Genomic DNA, 15,482 nt, shown 5'->3' with positions numbered 1-15,482 from the left:
TGCCAGTATTGTGGATTGGGACTGAGGAAGACCACCGTGGCGCGAGTTTATTCAGCCTTACGGCAGGCACTTTATTCTCGCTCCTGTCGGCCACTCGCACTTCATTTCTATCGCTCACTTTCACTGTATCTGTTCTTTTTTTTGCCTTATTCATCAGTGTCACTGTCCAGTGTTATAAAAATAATATTTTCTACACAACAAACTGTCACTGTCAGAACATAGAATAGGAAAATATGCTTTCATCTTTTTACACTGGAGTGACTGTCACTCGCAATACTTATATTATTACTATGTACAATTATTTACACCAAAAAACACTGTCACTGTCAGTGCTTTTACAAGTACATATACTAATTTACACTCATCAGGCTGTCACTGTCAGCACGTAAAAGAAAACTAAACAATATTATCACTGTCACTCTCAGTATTTTTTCAAAGATTCTTACCCTTATTTTCAAAATCTACTTAGGCTGTGGTAGTCAAAGAAACACGGGTAAGCACAGAGGGGAACTTTGCACTCTTTGCACTGCAAAGGAGGTGCGCCTAAAGGTTCTTTCCTGCCTGGTAGTGTGGCTGCACACATGACACCTCCTCAGTGCTTTCCCCCTCTTTGCAGTGGCTGGCAGTGGCTCCAGGCGGTGTCGCTGAAGGTAGTCCTGACATTGTAGGCGGTCTGGAGGTGTGTGAGGGTGGCGTTTGGGACCTGTAGAAAGAACCTGGCCGTAACGCTGAAGCAGCTGGTAGACACAAGTCTTGGAAAATCGTCTGAGAGAGTAGTTGGCTGGCTTCCTGTTCTTGATTTTATACAGGATGAAGGCGTTCAACATGCACATATCAATCAAGTGCAAGAACACCTTTCTGTACCAACGACGATTTTTCCTCAGGCAGTCAATCTCTCCAATCATCATATCAGACATGTCCACCAGCCGCATATTGATGTTATAGTCAATGACAGCATCAGGCTTCATCACAGGCTCGCCAGTCCTTCTGTCGACCTTCCCTGTTGCCAGCATTTCACCCTTGTGTACTGTGGTGAGCATGTTCACGACTCTCTTATCATGCCACCTGATCGCAAGCATCTTGTCAGATTTCTTCAGGTGCACGTCTCCCCGCTTTGACTTTTCAGCCTCGGGGAAGGCAGGGTAATGTGCCCTTTTACTTCTGACAGTGCCACAGGAGCCGACGCCGTGTTCAGAAAGGTACTTGGCGAGTTTAGGAGCGGTATAGTAATTGTCCGTATACAGGACATGATTCTCGCCAAAGTACTTTTCCAAAAGCACTTTCACCACAGAACCAGAGAATCCAAGGGGGTCAGTCTTATCCAAATCGACATTGCTGGCGGTGTAAATGACGAAGTCAAGGATGAACCCCGTCTTGCAGTCGCACAGCACGAAAAACTTGATTCCAAAGCGGTGGCGTTTGCTTGGAATGTACTGGACGAACCGAAGACGGCCCCTGAACAATACCAAAGACTCGTCAATCACGACTTTCTTGAACGGGCGCAAGAACCTCGTAAACTTATCTTTGATCATGTTCAGGATTCCCCTCACTTTCCATAATGGGTCAGTTTGGGAAGGCTCATCATTGTTCGCGAAGTGAAGATAAGTCATCAGCTGCCTAAAACGATCGCGGCTCATGTATTTATTGAATATGGGTGTTGGGCACAGCTCGTCGGAAGTCCAGTATTCTTCTAACTTGTGTTTCCAGTTGTGCGGCATTAGCAACATCAATCCAATAAATACAAAAAGCTCGCGGATCGTAAGAGGCACCCATGCTGCCATCCGCGACGTGGATGGCGTGGCCGCCTCACCTTCTCCTTCGCGAACTGGCGCACATTGCCCCTCGTACCTGTTTGTCTCGGTACAGATGTGCTCCATAACCTCGTTGTCAAGGAAGGCCAACAGGTAGTCAAGGCATTCACCATCGTCGTCCACAGGGAAGTCAGCCTGAAGTCCACACTCACTGTCGTCAAAGGGCAGATCCTCAGGCACAAAATCTGATCCCTCTTACCACACGAAGGCATCTAACGTTCCCTGCCTAGGCTGGGAGGTGCTTGGGGCGGCGGGGGGTGAGGCAGGTCGTGTGGGAGTGGGTGAGGCAGGCTGGGCAACAGTAGGTAAGGCAGAGGCTATCCCAGGCCGTGTTGGTGTTGTGGTGGTGGTGGTGGTGGTGGGAGGGACATTATCACTTGGGTCAAGGTCACCCGCGGTGGCGTGACTCCTGAGTTGCCTAGTGCGAGTTAGCCTTATACTAGGGGACTTAACTCTACCAACACGAACACTAGGCCTACAATAACCTCTCAAACGTAAAGATGCTCTTTTACTTCCCTTTCTCGGTGGTGAAGGAGACTCCGACGACTCAGGAGACAGGACAGCAGACGAGGAGGACGAGAGAACAGGGCTGGGAGTACGTGGCGGGCTTGCGGTGGCGTGACGTGGCGTAGGGGACAATGGCGGTGAGCTGGGGTCTCCGCTCCTCTTCCTTTTTTTCCCCCTTCCCATATTCGAGGCCCCTTCTCACCGGAGCCTTCCCTGTTGAGGTGCTGGGCACTGACACAGTCTCCTCCGGCACAGAAACAATCACTTCTGGGCCGGAATCAGCACTAGATTGTGTCTCTGACTCAGCCAGGCTCGACCACACACCGACGTCACTGCCATAGTCCATTGAGGCTTTCAAAAGTTCTGAGGCTATTGCAGAGTCACTTAGCCCCTTTGTAGTTCCTGGTAAGGTTTTGAAGGGGGTTGAGGTCACAAAACCCTTTTTCGGAGGGCTAGAAGGCACAGACTCGGAAGAGCTCGAGTTAGACATGGTGTCACCGTGGCAGATTTGCGTGGACTGACGCTATTCTGGGGCAAACCGCGCAAAAAAATGACAGTGTGACAACTGGGGAAACAAGCGTTTCCCAATAGCAAAAAGTGCTTGCGAGATGACGGCGCAGATTGACACGTATCAGCCGTCCGCGCGTTGCCATATCGCATGACGAGGGAGGGCCGCGCATCGGTGCGTTGGTGGGTAAAAAAAATGAGACTTGGCAACAACCGAGGTCAGTAGTACAAAGGTCAAGTGTGCTAAACGTAGCTCACGGGTGGCGGGACTGATAGACAATACCAGCTGGAGCATGCTTGCCCGCGGTTATTCAAAATTAACTCAAATCGCAAACGCGACGACCCGCCGTTCTGCCCTTTGGGCCGACCGTCGCAAATGCGACGATCCGCGTTTTAGGGGTTAAGTTACGGCCCCAGCTGGAAAGAGTGGTGGTGGCTCTTCTGGGGGTACAAAGACTGCTCATGGAGTGCTGCATTATAGAACTTACATGGCTTGGGTTCTGCTCTGGCTAAGTGGGGCCATACTAGAAGGGCCTATTAATGGCAGTCAGACTTTATGCACCCCCCTCCCAGCCACTGAGGGAGCAAGGCAGCCCAAGTCCAAAGTCCGGATAAATGGCGAGGGCTGGCATCAGGAAGGGCATCTAGCCATTAAAAATGGCTAAAATCACAGGGCCAAACCATATAGTGAAGACTGGTCAAACAAACAGACCCCATACAGAAGTAAGAATAGATGGATGATAAAGTAAAGTGGGCAGAAACAGGTCGAGAACATATCATTTGGCTGTCATCAAGAGAGGGGCTGATGCTGAGATGTGATCATATTCCCTCCCCTAGGACCTTTGAGGAAGACTAAGTACTGTTACTATTATAACTCTGATATAGAAAATATGATGTGTAATGTGCATGTTATTTGATGCAAACAGAAGAAAATGCTCAGGGGAGTATGCTGTTTTGCTCTCTATTTCAATGAAACACCGAACAATATCAGCAAAGAGAGATGGTTATGAGTTACATCCTGAGGTCTAGTGAAATAGTACCTCCAGTTCTAATACCAATTGTCCATCCACCCCGGGAGTACTGTCCTGTTCAAATGATGCTCAGCTGCATATAAGTGCCAGGAAACTTCAGATGGTGCTGTCATTTCTGCCCCTGCTTGGTTAGTGAGGAAGAATGAAGGTATATTCTCTTACCTTACACTCTATCACTTTCCAGTTCACCTATTTACCTCTTTTCCTTATCACTTATGTCCAGTCCAGGCAGTCTGGAATTTTATTCAACAGAGCTAACTGGCCCCAGACAATATCCTGAGTATGGATGGACTCGAAGCACCCATGCTCCTCACACCAGACTTAGGAGACACTATTTCAGCACCCACTACACATTATGTTCATAGATGGGTATCTTCCCTCTATTTAGTCAAACTTTTTTCCAGAAAGGTTATTTGATCAAACACTTTAGGCCTTAGCCATTATTTTCTCTGAAGTTTTACTTGCAGCCTCACGTCAATAAGTCTTCAAGTATACCAAAAGCCTGATCTATTCACTCATCCTGAGGTTTTGTTTTGGTTACACAATAACTAATAACATACACCTTGTTAACCCTTACGTACACTACAGTTATGTCAGTAAGAGTTCACCATCCTTAACTGGTATACCTTTAGTCAATCTGGCCTTTTCAAGTTTGCTTGTGTTATTCTTTTACTAATGTTCCTAGTGTTAACATTTTGAGCAAATCAAACCTCTGTCCCTCTCCACTCTCAGTCAGCTCATCCTAATTCACAGCATTGCCATCTATTTTTGCCCTTACCGTGTTTCCTTACTTCCCTGCAGGTCAGTTGTGGTTGTGTTCCTGAGCTGTAGCAGGGCACGTGATCTGTCAATTAGATGCAGTTATGGTACTTCTGCCTTTGTAAGTTTCCTGATATGTAACTACAAAGTCTTTGTCTTTTGCAACATGGAGACATGCCTGACAAACAGCACAAGTATCGAGCACCAATGCTGGACGAGGAGAAAATATTTGCCAGACAACCATCACCAAGGGTCTGTATGCTCTTATTGTTCAAGGAAGTTGCTGTGCAAAAGTGAACCTATCCCTACTACCCACCCCACTGGAGTTTCTTTTGTTCAGCAGGAGTACTGGAACAAGAAACAATGAACCTGGAAGTATTAGCCATAAACATCTGACCACCTGCTTAGGCAGTAATGGAGGACAATGAAAAAGTAGTTTTCTCTCATCTTTTCAAGGTCTGACAGACAGAGGTAACTAGTCAGGATGAGGGCCCAAATACTGACCTTATCCACTCACTCCGAGGGTCTGTCAGTCGCTACATATGAAGGAAGTTCTCCAGACTAAATAATGCAGCTTGAGGTCTTCCTTTCTCTTTAACCCCTTAACCGCGGGGTTGTTGGGAGTGTGCCATGTGTGTCCCATGGGGATATTCGTGCTCCGACTGACTTTTTAAAAATATTTGCCAAAAATCAGTTATTAGTCCTAGAATATTATAATTAAATAAGCATATGGCACATACCTTCAGCTTTCTCCTGGGATGTTTGTTGAGCCTTCGTCATCTACCGCAGGACTTGTGGAGACTTCTGAAGTTGGGCAACAAAGTCTCCACTTTACACTTCCCGATACCCCGTAATATGGTTACCACTGCCTGATGTTATAACTACAAACACTATTCTATGAATTTCAAGTAGTTTGGAATCCATATATAAAAAAAAAAAAAAACACTGTGAATGCAATGTAAATTATGAGTACATACGAGCTTTCCTCCCATGCCGGTTCCCAGATGGTATTCTGAGGCGAAGCTGTTATTTATTATTTATAAACACACTCACACTTTATATTCCTAATACTTTATTACACTTATTTATATATACAATATTTATCAATAAGTTTCTTTCAGTACTAGTAGTTTATTTTCACTCAAGGCATTCACTTTCTCATTCTGTAAACTAGCATAGAAAGCGATGCTGTCACTTTCACTTTCATTACTCCCAGTAGTTATACATGCTAGAGTGAAACTTTCACTTTCACTTTCATTACTCCTAGTATTTATACTCGTATTCTTATATTACTACTAATTTTCATTTCTATTTACATTCTCTATCTTATTTACATTATTTACATTTCTATTTTATTTACACTATGGTATGCACTGTCACTTGCAGTAACTTATAAAACTATTTTCCACTGTTCAGTTATATTTATATTCATTGCTTTCACTTGCTGTTTACACATTATTTACATATTATTTACATTTCCACTTGCACTGTTTTAGAGTCACCAGAAAGATCGTAGTCACTGTCCATCATTATCATTGATAAATTAGCCAGTTCACGTTCCACAGCAGAGTCACTTAGCCCTTTACCCCTTCCCACATGAGGTTTAGTACAGGTAGAGGTCACAGGACCCTTTGCATGGGGCTAAAAAGGGGCAGAATTGGACAGGCGTGAATCCGTGGTTTCACCTTGAAAGACGACAGTAAACTGAATGCTGTGGCCTAGGGGCAGTGAAGGGTTGCCAATGTCAGCATGATGACAGCTGCTAATATATACGCTATGAAATGATTGGCAGGAAATCTAGACAATACATAATAAATTAGGTAGTTCTAGGTGAATGTAAATATCACTTAGGCTTCTCCCTTCCTTTCTTTTATAAAGTTTTATTATGAGAACAGGTCATACAGCATATTTCAGGGTGAAATAAACAGGGAAAATTAGCGAACGAGTGCATGTGAGGTGTTGCCAGGTGATAATTAGCCCATTCCAGATGTATGGCAGTATCAATTACTTTTCTCTTTCTTTTATATATTATTTGGTATAAGAATAGGGCAAAGGGCACATTTCAATGGATAAAATGAGTGGAAAAATCCAACCAGGATTTGTGTAGCGCAGCGCAGCTGGTCAGGTGGGAGGAGAGGGTAATGGAGGGGAGGTAAGGAGGGGAGTCAAGGACAGGAGAAAAATGGCTAAATTGTCAACAGTGGATGGGAGTACAGGTGACATTAGCAGAACTGAGTATAGCTGGACACTGGTAATACTGATAGATGATACAAGCCACCACTTGAAAGCCCGGACGAATTCAAAATAACACAGAATCACAAAAGTGACACCCCGTGGTATGATCCCTTGCTCCCCAGTGTCACGAAAGTGACGCCCCGCAGTTAAGGGGTTAATGGTCACATCACCAACTAAAGATCGTCGGGTTAACCAATCCTCCCGTTCATCCCCAACATTTAACAAATTTCCTGTCCCACCACTAAATCTCCCACAACCTTGGACAACCAATGGGATGGGAAATACGAATTTACAGGCCTGCAGGGATTGAACCTGAACCCTTACCACAAGGTGTGGGAAAGTCCAGGTGGAGCCAGCCTTAGTTTACCATCATTTAGCAGGCTTGGTATCACTGCACCCCAACAAATCAAAATCTGGCCTGTCTACATCAAGGCAGGCAGGGCACCACCTTGCATGCCATTCTTCTGACAATGTGATGCATCTACATTCCACACTGTGCATCAGCAGACTGTCTCATGATATGCACACCAACGGTGATAGTGACGTACAAAGAATGTCACCAGGTGATTTTCATAGAAAAATAAGTACTGTATGTGTCTATGTAGTGCTGTGCTGAAGTGAACCATCTATGACACTTGAATGAATTATTTGACACTTGAATGAATTATTTGTACATCTGAAAGAGAGATAAGACTGGATGGCCTCAGAAAGGTGAAGATTGGAGGCAATGATTATCATTTCCTTACATAATCATACTAATTAATAATAGTATGAGGCCAAATGATGGCACGTACATTACAACAGAAAAATAGCAACTACATACCCCAAACTCCACCACCAGAGCATCGATGATAGAACCAATCACTGTGATGAAGTCAAATGTGTTCCAGGGATCCTTAAAAAAATTCTTGGGGGAGAGAAAATAAAGAAATTAGTTTTATACTCAGCACAGTAAATATATTACATAGAAGACACTATTCCTACATGGAAATATTACTATACTCTATGACATAACATCCATATTGCCATGATATGATAAAATCTGGAGTGAATATTTCTTCACGTATTCTCTACATCTCACAAACAGCTGACAGTCAAAATGTTTATGATGAAAATTACAATAATGACACAAACATTTATATCAATCTATCTATATCTATCTACCTATCTATTATATCTATATCTATCTACCTATCTATCTATCTATCTATATATCTATATATATATATATATATATACTGTATATATACACATATACGCACCCACCACAAATTGACTTAGGACCTAAACACAAAAATGCTATGGTAGAGTTGTCTGCCTTTGCTTTGTGTTTCCACTTCCATCAAGTGATTTTTTGGGGCAAGAAGTAACTGACAACTCCTCTGGTGTTGGCAGGAGGTGGAGAAACACTCAGGACGTCAGTGCTTGCCCAGAAGCGAGAGTGGGAGTATGTGTTCTCATCGCTCCAAGCTTGCACCTCCCTCTTTTTTCGTATGCACTACTGTTTGCCCTGTTATTTTCCTAGAGTCAAGTTGTCATGCCTGGAAAGAACTGTTCAAGGGATGAGAGGGTCTGCATCATTGCATGGAGGCAGAATAATATCCCTATCAACATGATTTGTGAATGTACTGGACACATAAAGTTGACCGTCATGAAGATTTTTGCTGCAGCGTGCGGCCTGCCACCTGATGTCTTACCAGAGCATGAGCATGGTGGTGGAAAGAAGAGGATGACTTCCAGAGGTACAGATACACTTCTGAAGTGGGAAATAATCAAGAATCCTTGACTGACAGCAACAGAATTGAAGAGAATACATCCCCAGCTGTTACAAGACATCTCAATTCGAACTATCCAACACCACTTACAGGAGCTGGGTTTGCCAAGCCACACCGCAGTCAAGAAACCACTTCTCACTGACCGCATGAAGAAGCAGCGCATTCAGTTTGTCAGTAAGTATGCACATTGGACATCAGATGAGTGGAGAAAAGTTATGTTTTCTGATGAATGCACATTTCAAGTGTTCCAGGTGCGTTCTGCCAAGGTTCGTCGCCTTGCCTCCCGTAATCGATATGACCCTGCTTGCACGGTGCCAGCTGTTAAACACCCACAACCAGTAAATGGTATTGGGGTATTTCTCAGGTGAAATGGGAAGGGGAGGCCTCTACTTTCTTTCTAAGAATTTCATGATGAATGGTGGCTGGTACATTCAAGTTCTGAAAGATCATTTGTTTAACATTTTTGTTATTCATGGGTGTGACTTTTTCATGCACGATTCAGCTCCATGTCACAAGTCAACAAAGGTGACAAAATGGCTTCAGGATAATCGGATTGAGGTCCTCGACTGGCCTGGCAATAGTCCAGATCTAAATCCGTTGGAAAACTGCTGGACAAAGATGAAGAAAATCATGGCAGAGAAGAAAACACCCAATCTGGACAACCTCAAGACCGAATTGAGAAATGTTTGGTGCAAAGAAATGTCCTTAGATTACATTAGAGATCTAAGTGATTCCATGCCAAAATGCGTCCAAGTGATCCTGAGAAACAAGGGAAACATGATTTCATATTAATGAATGGCATTTCATGAACAAACATTGTGATATATTATGATTTCTGTGTTTTTAATACCATGTGGGGGGAGGTCCTAAGTCAATTTGCGGTAGCTGTAAATACAGTATATAGACAGCTACCGCAAATTGACTTAGGACCTCCCCCCCACAAGGTATTAAAAAACACAGAAATCATAGTATATCACAATGTTTGCTCATGAAATTCCATTCATTAATATGAAATCATGTTTCCCTTGTTTCTCAGGACCAGTTGGATGCGTTTTGGCATGGAATCACTTAGATCTCTAAAGTAATCTAAGGACATTTCTTTGCACCAAACATTTCTCAATTCGGTCTTGAGGTTGTCCAGATTGGGTCTTCTCTACCATGATTTTCTTCATTTTTGCCCAGTAGTTTTCCAATGGATTTAAATCCAGACTGTTGCCAGGCCAGTTGAGGACCTCAATCCAATTATCCTGAAGTCATTTTGTCACCTTCCTTGACTTGTGACATGTAGCTGTATCGTGCATGAAAAAGTCGCACCCATGAATAGAAAAAAAGTTTAACAAATGATATTTCAGAACTTGAATGTACTGGCCACCATTCATCATCAAGTTCTTAGGAAGAAAGTAGAGGCCTCCCCTTCCCATTTCACCTGAGAAACACCCCCATACCATTACTGATTGTGGGTGCTTAACAGTCGGCACCATGTAAGAAGTGTCATATCGACTAAAGGATGCAGGGCAACAAACCTTGGCAGAACACACCTGGAACACTTGAAATGTGCTTTCATCGGAAAACAAAACTTTTCTCCATTCATCCAATGTCCAGCGTGCATACTTCTTGGCAAACTGAATGCGCTGCTTCTTCATGCGGTCAGTGAAAAGTGGTTTCTTGGCTGCAGTGTGGCTTGACAACCCAGCTCCTTCTGCAAGTGGTATTGGACAGTTCAAATTGAGATGTCTTGTAACAGCTGGGGATGTATTCTCTTCAATTCTGTTGCTGTCATTTGAAGATTCTTGATTATTTCCCTCTTCAGAAGCATATCTGTACCTCTGGAAGTCATCCTCTTCTTTCCATCACCATGCTCGTGCTCTGGTACAACATCAGGTGGCAGGCCACACGCTTCAGCAAGAATCTTCATGACGGTTGACTTTGCGTGTCCAGTTCATTCACAAATTGTGTTGATAGGGACATTATCCTGCCTCTATGCAATGATACGGACCCTCTCATCCCTGGAGCAGTACTTTCCAGGCATGACAACTCGACTCTAGGAAAATAACAGGGGAAACAGTAATGCATACAAAAAAAGAGGGAGGTGCAAGCTAGGAGCGACGGGAGCATATACTCTCACTCTCACTTCTGGGCAAGCACCGACGTGCTGTTTCACCAACCTCTGCCAACACCAGAGGAGTTGGCAGTTACTTCTTGCCCAAAGTGTTCACTTGGTAGAGGTGGAAACACAAAGCAAAGACAGACAACTCTCCCATAGCAATTCTGTGTGTAGGTCCTGAGTCAATTTGCAGTGGGTGTATATATATATATTATATATGTATATGTATATATATATATATATATATATATATATATATATATATATATATATATATATATATATATATATTTATGTTTGTATATTAATCCCTTGGATATAGCAGTTTTCGTTATTACAACTAGATGAAAATCTGCACTCCCTTGGATATAGCAGTTTTCGTTATTACAACTAGATGAAAATCTGCACTCCTGCAGTTATCACATATTTTTTTTCGGGAAAAAAAAACTTCGCAATCATTCACCTGATTGGTTTCTGCCTACAGTGATAGTGCAAAATCTGTAGTTTCTGGTGGCTTTGAGGAATTCAGAAATGAGGCACTAGTCAAGGAATTAACTCCAGATGGTGGAGACCACTAACTCTCCAACTCCTAGCCTCAGAACCTAAAGTCCATCTCAGGTCTCTTTGTGCTACATGTTTCTTTTTCATACTGTGCCCTTCTCATCATTTTCTATTAACCTAACATACCTATGTGTGTTTCTGATAATTACCATAAAAGTACATATGTATTTAGTGGATCTAAACTTTACTACAGGTACAGTAAAGGGAAAGCTTGAGTTTATAAGTGAGGTGCCTGGTACCAATTAGGATAAATCCCATACATTCTGTGCTTTCATTATCACACAATTTTGTTATCATGCATTAGGTGCAGTACCAATTATGTCCAATAACCAAAGGATCACAGTGTGTGTGTGTGTGTGTGTGTGTGTGTTCTTACCTAATTGTTCTTACCTAATTGTATCTTTACAGGAATGAGTCAAGCTCGTACTGTCCCGTGTCTTAAACCATATTTATCGTATATATCCTTAAATTTGTGAATTGTTTTGGCACACACTATTTCATTCGGTAGTGCATTCCATTGATCAATTGCTCTGTTTGGGAAACTGAATTTCCTTACGTCTTTATCACCTCTCTTCTTATGCAGTTTTTTGCAGTGTCCTCTTGCTGATGCTTCTCCATATGTTAAGTAATCATTTATGTCTATTTTCTCCTTTCCTGATATGCACTTATATAGCATTATCATGTCACCTCTTTTCCTTCTCTCCTGTAGTGTTGGTAGATTCAGTTTATTTAGTCTTTCTTCGTAGCTTAGGTCCCTTAAGCTTGGTATCCATCTTGTAGCAGCCCTTTGAACTTTTTCAATCTTGTCTATATACTTTTTGAGATGAGGACTCCAGACTACTGATGCATATTCCAGGGTTGGTCTAATGAATGATGTTATTATCCTTCTTAGCATGTCTTCATTTATGTATGTGAATGCTATTCTCATATTTACAAGCAGTGTATACATGTTCCGTACCTTCTCGCTGATGTGGTCAGCCGGAGATAGTCTGTTATTGATAATCACACCTAGGTCTTTCTCTCTTTCTGATGTGTATAGGGTTTTATTTCCTAACTTATAATCCCAATTAGGTCTTTTTCCACTTTTACCAAACTTGATTACATGACACTTGTCCACATTGAATTCCATTTGCCATGTACTACTCCATTCATGAAGTTTATTCAATTCTTCTTGTAGCTCCCTACAAGAGTCTGTGCTAGTAATTCTCCTTTGTATTTTTGCATCATCTGCAAACATATTCAGATAGCTCTCATTTCCAGTGTTACTGTTTATATCATTTATGTACACTAAAAACATGATTGGTGCCAGCACCGAACCCTGTGGTACTCCACTAGTCACTTCTTTCCATGATGAGTAGTTTCCTCTTAGTACTGTCCTCATTTCTCTTTTTATGAGAAAGTCTTGCATCCAACAAAACAGTTTGCCTCGAATTCCTCCTTGATGGTACAGTTTCCATAAAAGTCTTTGGTGTGGTACTGTGTCAAAAGCTTTCTTGAAATCTAAATAGATACTGTCCACCCATCCTTCCCTTTCCTGTATTGTGTTTGTTACTCTGTCATAGTAGCTCAACAGATTAGTAACACATGATTTTCCTTTTCTGAAACCAAACTGTCTTTCTGTTATCATACTGTGTTCTTCTAGATGATTTACCCAAGCTTTTCTAATAAGTTTTTCTAATACCTTGCTTACAACACTGGTCAGTGATACTGGTCGGTAGTTGAGAGGATTTTGTCTATTTCCTTTCTTGAATAATGGGACTATATTTGCTTTTTTCCAAATATCAGGTAGTTTCCCTTGACTCAAGGATTTCTTGAAAATTAAAAATAATGGTTTACTTAACTCCTTTGCACATTCTCGTAATACCCAACATGAAATTTCATCAGGACCACTTGCTTTTCCTCTGTCTAATCTACTTAACTCCTCCTGTATTACTTTTTCTGCTATTTGTATATCTGGTAGTATGTGTGGACATGCGTGTTCCACATAATCCCTCTCAAAATTTTTTCTTCTGTAAAAACTAATTGGAAATTCTTATTTAGTGCTTCACAAATATCTTTCTCTTGTGTATAAGTGATTCCCTCGTCCGTAATGGATTGTATTATATCTTTTACTTTGGTTTTCCTTCTGATATAGCTGTAAAACAGCTTTGGTTGATCACTACTTTTATTTATTATATCCTCCTCAAACTGTTTTTGGGCTTCCCTCCTTATTCTTGTATAGTCGTTTCTTGCCTGTTTGTAATTATTATACGCCCTTTCACTATTGTGTCTTCTGTATCTATTCCACAACAAATCTCTTCTTTCTTTTGATTTTTTACATTCTGTATTGAACCATTTCTGTATTTTCTTATCTGCTTCTTTGTGCTGTGGGATGTACTTCTGGACTCCTATTTCATAAAATTCACAAAATTTTTTATATACAGCATTTAAATCTTGTCCTCTAAGCTCATTTTCCCAATCAACTTCTACGAAATACTTCTTTAGGTCTTGATAATTTCCCTTTTTATAGTTTAGGCTCTTTTTGTAACTGTCATTGCTGTTTACTATGTCATATGCTATCTTGAAGTTATAATTTAGTACTGCATGATCGCTTTTGCCGAGTGGAGGGTGATACAGTATATTAAACTGTCAGTGTCATTTTCTTGCCTAGTAAATATTAGATCTAGCACTGAAGGTACATCAAGTCCTCTTTTTCTGGTGGTTTCCCTCACATGTTGCGTTAAGAAAAACTCTTGTACGAGATCCAGGAGCTTTTGGTCCCAACAGCTTTCTTGGTTATTTATATCTACAGTATTCCAATTTATATTTGTATTGAAGTCCCCAGTTAGTATAATTCTTTCCGATTTCTCTTCCATTTTATGAAGCAATGATCTTATACTCTGAATTGTACTCTCTGCCAGGTCCTCATATTCGTCTCTTTCCCATGTGTTTGATCTGGGTGGCATGTACAAATTGGCTACAATTACTTTACCTTCAGATGTGTTGATCTCTACTGCAATCAGTTCTACTTGTGATGGTGTATCTAGGTTTATTTCTTTGACTTTTAGATTTTTCTTAGTTAATATTATAGTTCCTCCTCCTTTTTTTAAATTTCTGTCTCTTCTCCATATATTGTGTTCCTCTAAGTTTAGTATGTCATTGGATATCCTTGGTGTTAATTCTGTCTCAGTTAGGCATATTATTTGTGGTTCATTTTCTCTGACATAATCATTCATCTCTAGTAATTTAGATACCATTCCATCCACATTTGAGTACATCAACTTTATCATCTTGTTTATATACTTGTCATGACATGGTTCTACCACCTTCCTCCTTTTTATTCCATCCTGTTTGTGTACCACTTTCGAACCTGCAATCCTATTACTTTGTAACAAAATTTCTTCTTCTCATCTTCCGATCTTCCCTCATTTTTTGTTTTTGCTTCCTCCCTTTTCTCTTTCAGTAATTCCAGTTCCTGTTGTGTTAGGCATCTTTTTATCCATATATTTTTGAACTCCTCTTTTTCCATAAGATTCTTTGCATTTTTTAGTATCTCTTACACAGTGTTTACACTCTGGAAAGTCACCTTTAGAGGTCTTGTCTTGCTTTTCTCGTATTTCCCTAACCTTTTGTGTTCCTCTATGTCTTTACTACAGATTTCCTCTGATACTTCTTTCAGTAAGCTCAGTACATTTGCCATCTCTTTTTGTCTCTAGTGATCTTGTTTTTAACTTCTTCCTCTTCTATACCAGTGATTACTATTGATTTATTTATTTCTACTGAATCTCTGACTAACTCTGGATTGTTTTGGATTATTCTTTTCACTTCCTTTTTAATGCTTTTTTCCTCCACCCTTGTTTCTAAGTCTTTCTTTACTTTCACCATTTCAGCATACGTGGTTTCTACATCATTTTTGTAGCTTTGCACAGCTTCATTCACCTGTATTATCTTCTCCTCAATATCACTGCTCTGGTCCATAAGACTGCTTGCTTGTCTAATTGTCTCTGTGCCATTTTTTAACTCTTCCATAACACTCTCGTGACTGACTACTGTACTTGCCATTTCACTCACTTTCTTCCTAAGCGTACTCAATTCCACTGTTAGTTCACTGATGGTTGTGTCTTTCTTATTGGCCTCCCTTCCTAGTTTTTCTATCTCTTCCTTTTGCAAGTGCATTTGCTTCTTTATTTCATCAATTTCATTTTTGAAAGCC

At 41.2% G+C, this 15,482-nt stretch overlaps 1 protein-coding gene across 1 annotated transcript in view; it reads right to left on the bottom strand.

Moving 5' to 3' along the window:
- The window catches only part of cac (calcium voltage-gated channel subunit cacophony), a 2,326,612-nt gene that overhangs the window by 656,541 nt on the left and 1,654,589 nt on the right, over positions 1–15,482 (bottom strand). Inside the window, exon 34 of the mRNA XM_080268748.1 lies at positions 7,670–7,757. Coding sequence (XP_080124874.1) covers positions 7,670–7,757 — 88 coding nt within the window. The remainder of the gene's footprint in view (positions 1–7,669; positions 7,758–15,482) is intronic.

Source organism: Coenobita brevimanus, chromosome 29 (genome assembly GCF_032717465.1).
Source record: "Coenobita brevimanus isolate Jiangsu-jjx chromosome 29, ASM3271746v2, whole genome shotgun sequence".
Lineage (NCBI taxonomy): Eukaryota > Metazoa > Arthropoda > Malacostraca > Decapoda > Coenobitidae > Coenobita > Coenobita brevimanus.
Note: the sequence above shows the minus strand (reverse complement) of the source record. Positions and strands in the feature narration are given on the sequence as shown.